Below are 9,855 nucleotides of genomic sequence, written 5' to 3' on the forward strand. Positions count from 1 at the left end.
TGCCTAAAACGTCACACATGTCAGCATGGTGTGTAGTGTGTTTTTAAAAGAAATGTGAGGAAACTGGACAAATGGTGTATAAAAAAAGAAATTTATCTGAAAGTCATGTCCTTAAGAAGCAGACAAAAAAACAAAAAACATCCAGCATAACTGGCTGCGCCTTGGTTGCATTGTTTTGGATAGGTATGGGGGGAAAAGAAGAAAAACTGTTTATTAATACTGCTGTAATATTTGTTAAATATAATTTTTGTTCAATAAAAAAAGACCTTGATTAAAAAAAAAAAAAAAAGCCATCCAACAAAGACCTGACACAGGACCTGAGAGATACATCTGGCCCTTCATTTGATCCATGTCAACGTCAGTGTAAGCGTGGCTCTCATTAAACCATTCTTCCAGAAGGGAAACAAGGAGAAAAGGCTGAGGTATCCGAAATTATAAAAGGAGTTTTAAAGGAGTTCCCACTATGATTGTGCTACTGTAACATTAGCAGTGAATTAAATAACATTATTGGCCAAAAAAAAGTGCTTCATTAGGTTTTTTGAATTTGCTGTCATCTATCAAAACCTTTCTGGTGCTGGTAAGTTGTAGAACAGCTTGCTGTGAGGATGTATTTGAACAGTGCAGATGCAAGTTAGATTAAACATGATAGGAACTTGGTTGTAGCAAAGAAATGAAGAAGGCTTCCTTTTACATGACAGGTTTAACATATTTAATGAGTAAACTGTCTGCAAGAACATACACAGTAATTAAGATGTACATTGACTCCAGACCCCAGCAAGCAGTTTTTGGTAATGGAAACAACGTGTTTAGGTTCCATTACACTTGTATCCATGGAAGTAATAATAAATGGAAAGTTAGGGTATATTAAAATATTGCATACACACTTAAGATTAAAATTCTAGTTTCCACTGTGAGCTCATTACAAACCACCATTCAAATCCTCAGAAATCTACCACCACAAAACACATACTGAATGTGGTACAATCTGCTAACTCTTTATTAATGGAAATTTGTACATTTACTTACTGCAGGAAACTTGGTGACTCTGTTTAAACACCTGTTATCTACAATATAATGTTACGATCAGATAGGAATTCATGTGCTAAACTTTGGATTTTCAAAAATCAAACATGGGTGCAGTAAACTGTGTTTCCTAATGAATAACAACTAAAGAAACAACCAGCATTTAAAACGGCTGCCTTAGCTGAGATCAAGTGGACACAGCTTTTTTGCTTTGCACTGCTGATGCATTGTGGAGCATTGAGTCCGTGGTCCAATGAGGTCTCTTCTGTGTGTTTCAAGACCATCTGTGTCTGCATCAGCCTGTGGAGGTGGGTGAAGAAGAAGAGGTTATTATACACACTGTGAAAAGTCTGCTGTGTATATTGTAGTTCACAGGCTACTACAGGTTGTGTATCATTACTTTAAAGGATGGGTTTACTTATGTATTTATCTGCCATTTGTTCACATAATGTCAACGTTAGAAAGTAAAAAAAAATCTTGTAATTTATGATGCATCTAAATAAATTTCATGTAAGTGTTCACAAATGTGTATATTATGTGATAACTTGGTTTGATTTATATAATCCAGTGTTTCTCAATATAATAAATCTTAATCTTAATATGGCTTAGAAGAGAAGTTGTTCACAAAGTTACATTTCTTCACTTTGGAAAAAGCAAAAGTGTACAACTTGGGGAAAAATGTGCATTACAGTTCAAATCTTATTTTACATTCTACATATTTTTCACTGTCACTGTCATTACTATTACATTTTCATCTTCTCTCCCCGCTTGAGGTCTTTGTGGACAGAGTGTCCCAAAACCTATCCAAATACAGTGGGTGAGAGGGAGCATACACTTCATAATACCCTCGTAAGGCACAGATAATCAATCACACTGACCTTCGAGCAACATGAAGTCTCAAGTTTACCCGACCAATATATTTCCACAGGCTGACCTAACACAGCACACACAGAATGAACTCTGTACACTGTAGTCACTTTTTATGTGCAGGATTTACTGCATGGTTGATGTATCGGTCTGGGTTACACTGTAAAGGCCACCCCAATATTTGCATCAACATATTAACAGCTGTAATGATAAGCCATAGCACATCATCACATCCAATATTATACAGTGATGAAACCATATGATAGAGTGCTTTCAATTCAATTTCTGAGCAACACAAATAAAAACACTGACAGGATTAGAAATTAACATATTGACACTAAAGGTTTACTACAAATGTTCCTTTGTCATAAGTCATATTGTCATTTTCTAGCTCTCACAAAATGTGCTAACCAGAGGTTACTGAACACATCCAGTAAATAACAGAAGATCAAAGTATTTGGGACAGGGCACGCAGACTTAGTTCCTTAAAAGCATTTGTATCACATAGGAAAACATGTCATTAATGATAATAATTAGGAGGTGTGGCCCGGTAGTTTTGTTTTTTTTCACATAGTGTATTTAATTACCTTAAATCTGTTTCTCTTCCTGTCCCATCTTAAACTGAGATTTCACTGCATCTGTATCAGTGATGGAGGTAAGTAAACAAGGTAAGTAAAAGTATTTATTTTAATCATAAAAAGGTCATTTTTTATGAAACAATATTTCTGACTAAATGTCTTGAAGTGTCACTTGAAGCTGTATCAGCAGGTAAGGTTTAATATTGTAGCTGTCCTACAGGGACCACACAGTGAGAAAAAGTCAAGCACAACATCTAATAAACATCAAATTTATAAAATCATGTAATGTGTATTTATATCAAAACTCTCAGGGTGTAAGTGTAAGTAGCTATTGTAAATATTGTGCTGCAGAATTATACAAACTGCAAATACCAGCAAAAGCGGAACAAAAGACACATCCAAATTTGTGCTGTGCTCTTTGTTTTTCATATTATTTTTGCTTCCGCTTACATTCAAACTGGTGTGAATTCCTGCTTCTCTGCCAGTCAGTTCAGTCAGTTCTTGCTAGCCAGTCTTATCTTGAGTTTATTATAATGTCAGTGAATTTTATCACTATAGTTTCACATTCTTGAGCAAAGAAGAGCAAATTTATAAACATCAAAAAGCTTTACCTTTACCTGAGGTTTAAATCTGCATGTTGCTGAAGTGAAGTTTCATCTGTTCCTTTCAACTTGCTTCTCCAAGTCTTGCTTCACAAATCTTCCAAACTTTCCCCCATTTAGATCTTGGGAATTGTTTACTCTTACATAAAACCTCTAATTTAGGTATCTTTTGGTTCTCTTTCTTATTAGATGAAAAACAGTACTACCACAAATTTAAAAGCTTTGGCCTATTGTTTAGACCTTTAAAATTTAAGAATAAATATGGGAATGGTCAGCACCTAGGATGTAGTTAGTTTTAGTTCAACACAAACCCTGGAGAGGCAGCTTTTGACACTTTAACCTTTCACATTGCCTACTCATTGGGAATTGTACCATCATCATTACTGCATTTACACATTCCTTACACTCAACAGAGGATCTTCTAAGGACAGAGCAATTCACATAAGTTAGCCAAAACGTCTAACTGCTTATTTCCCACAGTTCCCACTCTTACTTAACTTTATGATCTGCTCATTTTTCCTCTTGTAAATCCTTTTGAAACAAATGTAATAATAATAACAAGAAAAATGAATAATGTAATTTTTTTTGAAAATGAACCCATAGGCTGGGAACAAATTCTTACATAATGGTTGAAGGCATAGTTTTAAACCCACCCTCATTAGTGGACAGGTCACAGTTAATGATATTCTTTCAGTTTTAAGCATATTTTGCCTTGCTGTTAACAGAAACTGTGGCTGAAGTAGTCCGAGAGTAATGTTGTTGATTTAAAAAAATGTAGCCCTCACTGTTTGTTGAAATATCTACACCTACATTTATAGATACTATTTTAGGATTGCTCTGCACATTCATTTGCCTCTTTTCGAGTATGTGATAATTCCATCCCTGGGGATGATCCGGGCAGGCATACCCTGCAGCCCATAAACATGAGGAACGCCCTCCGAAAGGAGCGATTGAACAAACCATACAGGAAAGGGTTTAGGGATGAGTTGATATACCCTAACCACAGAAAGAGATCCCAGAGGACCACCTCTGTGCTGTATTCAATGAACGGGTCCACGATGTTGACAGTAAAGAAGGGCATCCAGAAGATGAGAAAAACTCCCATGATGATACCTAAAGTTTTTGCTGCCTTTCTCTCCCTCTTCATGGCATTCCTGTGTCTTTTTTTCTTGCTTGAGTCTTTACCCACTCCAGCAGCCATCTGGCTTTCCATGGCACTGATCTGCCTGGCCTGCCGCTTGGCAGCTTTGAAGATCTTCCAGTAGGCTACTAGCATGATTGCCATGGGCAGGTAAAAGGCTACTAAAGAAGCCATGACAGCATAAATGCGACTGACCAAGAACACACATAAATCTTTAGGAATCACCATGTCTACACCAGCAACATGAAGGTCTAGCATAATGGGGCCAAAGGAAATGAGTATGGGGACAAGCCAACATACAGCAATGAGGAGAGCTACCCGCCTGTGGCTCATCTTTAACGAGTAAACTAGAGGGTTACAGACAGCATAGTAACGGTCGAAGGCGATGCAGCTGAGATGAAATATGGAGGCAGTGCAGAGCATAACATCTAGGCTAGAGTGTATCCGACAAAAAAGAGAACCAAAGTACCAGCACCCCTCCACAGTTCGAATCATACTATAAGGCATCACTACAAGGCCAACTAGGCAGTCAGCCACTGCCAGGGACATGACGAAGCAGTTTGTGGGGGACTGCAGCTGCTTGAAGTAAGCAATGGACAAGACCACCAGGAAGTTGCCCACAACTGTGCAGATGATGCCAACCGACAGGAAAGCATACAGGAAAATGCGAGAGACCCGATGCCTCAATAAAGTACACGATTGAAGTTCAAGTTGAAGAGATGTGTTATCATCTCCAAGCCATCCCAAGGTGCTGTTATCCATGGCCTAATCAAACCTGTCAAAACATACAGAGAGAATTGGAAATAATTACTTCGAGGCATTTCATAGCACCACTCTATGGCACATTAACAATGAAAAAGTGGACAAACCACCCAGAATCCTATTTGTTTCAGGCTGAAATGCAGCTCCGGGGCTACTTTTTATCAGTAAATCTTTGAACAGTGAACTTTGGTTTGCCATATAAATCACAAGAGACCATGGGCCTGAAAAGCTTGTTCTCAGAGCAGAGGGCGTATCTTACACACAATCTCTTTGCTTGCTGTGGCTAACAATACCGGGTGGTCTTCTAATCAACACAGATGTTGTTATAATGATTGAAAGGTTATATTATAATTTATTTACAAAATCACGACTGGACATTAAAAAAAAAGGCTTAATGCATCAGACAATAGTTTGAATACCGGTACCTTCAGAGGGAAGTGAATTCTCCAAATTCTCCAAAAGTAGGCGGATTTAGAGTCACAAACAAGCAAAATTACAGTATTACAGTGCAACCATGTCTTGTAATCCATGTCGAGGTAAGAGGTATTAAGACATTGTTTGGACTGATATTTATTTCCAATGCTCCCCTCTATCTGGTTCTTGACCAACCCATTTTAAAAATTAAACAAAACACCTTTTGTGAAACCATTTTATACCCATCAACACTGTAAATACTGCAACTTGAATTACTTGTTATATAGAACAAGGCCATTGTGCATTATAAAATTACAAATCATCAGCACTTAAGGAAAAAAAAGTTAATGTCACGTTTCAGTTGAAATGATGATAACTTTGAATATTAGTCTCTAATTAGTCACAAATTGAGAAAATCTGAACCTGAGTTGCTGAAAAAGTTACTTACTGTGTATTTTAGCATTTGTGATAAAGAATATGATAACTAAAAAAAGAATATAATCATAACTAGAAAATATATTATTTAAATTATTATTAAATTATGACAGAACCAAAAAAGTTAAGAGGCGCAAAACAAAATTAGAAAGCGCTGTTCTTCAGACAGTTGGGACGCAGTTCTTGAATAAGTGCTGAGGTCACAGAGCTTATCTTAATGAGGAGTTCCTGGTCTTTATGCACATTACTGTACAGATTAACACAACAAGTGATACCACACATAACTCAGCTGCTTTAACTTTCAGTAGTAAGTTACTACTACTTAGACCATTTTGATAATGATTTTTCTTAAAGTCTCCTTTTGTTTGCTGCAATTAGTGGGTTAAAAAAACAACTTCTCAACTTTTTATAGTACAATTTTATATACCTTTATGTCCGTACTGGTTTTTGCTGTATCAGAAAGTCTGTTTATTTGCACTGTTGACCATTTATTCTGGAAAAGCAGTTTTACTGTAGCACCTACCTCATCAAAGAAATAGAAGGCAGTTCAGCATTCAGCTAAAAGGTGTAGGAAGAGTCATGTTCACGGCCCTGAACGCATCATTTGATCTTTTCATTCTCTCATTTTTCTATTTATTGTACTTCCAGCCTATAATCATTTGTGCAACAGCTATATATTTGCATCTGGGTCTGATAATAGTCCTATCTAGCACAAAATGATCTGTCAGTTGATTTATATTATTCCTGGTGAAGGATTATGTATTTTTATTTTTTATCTTCACATCTTTCTGTCATAATGATCAAACAAAGCACTTGCATTATTTTGCACAATCTTAATTACAGATTATATAGTGGTGAAGCCCCATTTTTCATCTCGAATATAAATGCTTCAACTCACAACATCACAGGGATTCTATCAGAACAAAGAACAACTTGGTTACAGTTTAACTAAGCTTATTTAAAGCTGTAAACATTTCAGTCAGGGTTAGCGCTCACTAAATAAACCGTTTTGTTTATTATAACAATTTCCCTTCACTAGCGCTCATAGAAAAACAGGTTAAAAAAATGACACTCACCTGTGATGAAGAAAAATGATCGTCTGCTCTTGTGTGTGTCATACTGCAGCTCTGTCAGCTTTAGATTTACACCGACGAGAGAGACAGTAGAGGAAGCGGGCTGTAATGAATACATGCAACAATAACCACACTAATTAAATGCCTTGCCTTGCCAACTCCCCTGCTAACACAATTCAAATGAATGTAAAAAAGGAAACCATTGTTTTTTGTTTTGGATGTATTTTTTAAAGATTTTCTGATGTGTGCACAGCGGCACAAAAGACATTATGTGGTTTAGAACAATAAAAAAAAATTAGAACATATCTGACACCCAAGTAATACAGTAAAACATAAAAAAAACCCTCTTTTTTTAAAGTAAGCAATTCCATATGGATAGGTCAAAGCATATTTTAAAGATCTAGAAGTCATTGGCTCCTAGTACAGGAGGTAAATATGTGAATGATATTTTTGTAAAATACCCAACCTATTAAATGGACTTATTTATTTTCGCTTCAGGAAAGACTGCTGTAACTTTATCAGGGGTTACTAGTCTGCAACTGAAAAAACCAAGGTCAGCAAGTTTTCAAAGCAAGTTAGGATCATTCAAAACAATATAAAAGTAATTTTAAGAATCAAATTTGCTATTAGAAACAGTGAAATAATAATTAAAAAACAAAACAAATTCAATTTGATGAAATAATTAGCAAACGATTTATTCAATTATCTGATTTCATACTTTAAATCAGTTTCATATTTGTGCAACTCCATTTGCTACAAACCCTTCAAACATCTCTCATCATCCCTTTCATGCCTTTAAGCGGGCAGTAGACCACAGCCAATCCTGCCGAGCTTGAATACCTTGGGCCTCAGCCAGTGACAGGCGTATTTCATGTGTGGCGGACGTGTTCTAATTAAACATAGGGGAATTTTTAATGAAGGGTGCAATAAAAGGCAGATTGCCTCAATAATTAGTGTTTTTTTTTTTTTTTTACCAGTCATTCATATGTGTAATGCAAGTGTTCTTTGTAGGCAGGGTAGACTACCACACATCTGTTCTTTTGTTTGTGAGAGTAAAGTGAGGAGACAGTGATTCCAGTGCTTTGTTTCTTGTACTCGACTGCAAATAAAATGACCCTTCTTATTTGGTTACACATTTCATTATCAATACTGTAATATTTATTAATGAGACAACATGTTTATTATTTGATCATTTAAGTTTGTCCTAATTTATATAATCACCATTTCAAATTGTACAAATTTAAATTTGAAGAATTGAAAAGTGTGTTTATCTTCTTCCATAGTGAATATATTTAAAGAGATTTTTTTTTCTTCAGTCAGCTCTCTTTTCTTTTTTGTGAGCGATACAGCGACTTTATCAGAAACCTTTATCACAAATGGTCTTCGTCAGATTGGTTGTCAAGGAAACATTGTTAAGGAAGGAAAACAGGGAGAAGGGGTCGGACTATGCCAAATTATGCAACAACTGGACTGATAATCACATGCAACAGATCCTAGGGAGATATGAAGTCAAATCTGAAATTTCTCGTTCAAATCATCATCAGTATGAAACACAGGGGATCAGGAAAGCGGGACACTCAGTGTCTATAGCCATCTGTAAAACATAGTGGAGGTTCTGTCATGCATTAGGGTTACATTACATTGGAGATGTTCTTGTTAGAATTAAGATTCACCATGCAAAACCTTCAGAAAAGCATCTGATTGGCAATTTTCTGATTTTCATTTTCATCTGCTTTTCAGCATGACAATGCTGACAATGTTGACAGCTGGTGATTTAAGAGCATACATTGTAGGATTATTGCTGGTGGACTACCCAAAAGGTGATGGAGATTAGTAAGCAGGTTTGGTGTTCATAGTTTTGGTATTTTTCTTTGGTGAAAATTTGAGAAATTTTGTGGTAAATGGAAAACTTTTAAAATCTAAAAGAATGGCTGAGTAAGTTTTGCTGCAGCTGCATCCATGTGTGCGGTGGTTTTGGTGGTCGAGGTAGTGTGTCTATTAAGGGAATAGTTCTTGAGAGTGTCTTGGTGTGACTGTCTCTCCCTCTCCTTTTTTCCTGTTGGCAAAGTGTTATGAGAGAATCCACTGTTTTCACCCCACTGCTTGGTACGTTTAAGGTGAATATGCTCACCTTGCATATTGTCCTAATCCATCCTTCCATTTCATCTAAAGAATGTGGAGGAGGATTAACAGAAATGTTTGCTTTTCTTCACCCTTACCATATTTCACCGTCCCAGGCTATGCCATGAAGAGAACTGCACAGAGGCAAGAACTTCTTCATCAGTGGCTGGGTTCAAAACTAAAACAATCTCAAAATATATTTTTGAATGTGAAGAGAAAGGATGTCAGCATATTGACATTTGGCAGGGAAAGTCAACTTAACATTTCCTTAAACCCCCTGTTGTCATCCTGTATTTCACCAGCCTCAGTGCTCCACAGCTGACAATGAAACACGTTCTCATCCGACAATGGGTTCCAGCATCACTGTTAGTCCTTTTGTGTGTTCTTATCATGAGAAACATGACAGCGGAAGAGTGTGGGTGAAATACTGGCCAGAATTTGACTTGAGTTGGTTGAAATCGTTTAAATGTGGATGTGGAATGGACTTGCACTTACATAGCACCTTCCCAAGGTGCTTTCAACTTAAGGCATTCACACACACATTCATACAGTGCTTTTATCTATACCTTGGAACTTTGAGTAACATTCATACACACACGATGGATGGTTTGGGGGCAACTGAAGGATCAGTATTTTGCTCACAAATACTTTGACTCATGGGCAGGAAGAGCCAACGATTAGATTGGTAGATGACATGCTCCACCATCTTCCCCAAATGAAAAGTTATTTACCAAATAGTTATGGGTCACACAGACCACTGCTGTTTTTGAAAAAGTGGTACTCTTAAGTAATTACATTATATTTCAGAATTGTGAGAAATGCTGCACTCCTCTGTATAC

General features: G+C 36.7%; 1 protein-coding gene across 1 annotated transcript; it reads right to left on the reverse strand.

The window, feature by feature from the left end:
• Positions 1-687: 687 nt before the first annotated feature.
• LOC102210159 (5-hydroxytryptamine receptor 4) lies at positions 688-4,973 on the reverse strand. The gene is made up of 2 exons (XM_005741208.2): positions 4,005-4,973; positions 688-762 (listed from the first exon to the last, which is right to left on the reverse strand). The coding sequence occupies exons 1-2, from the start codon at positions 4,971-4,973 to the stop codon at positions 688-690; spliced, it is 1,044 nt and encodes a 347-aa protein (XP_005741265.2).
• Positions 4,974-9,855: the final 4,882 nt, after the last annotated feature.

The sequence above is a fragment of the Pundamilia nyererei genome, unplaced genomic scaffold (assembly GCF_000239375.1).
Source record: "Pundamilia nyererei isolate P.nyererei 1_Seehausen unplaced genomic scaffold, PunNye1.0 scaffold00107, whole genome shotgun sequence".
NCBI lineage: Eukaryota > Metazoa > Chordata > Actinopteri > Cichliformes > Cichlidae > Pundamilia > Pundamilia nyererei.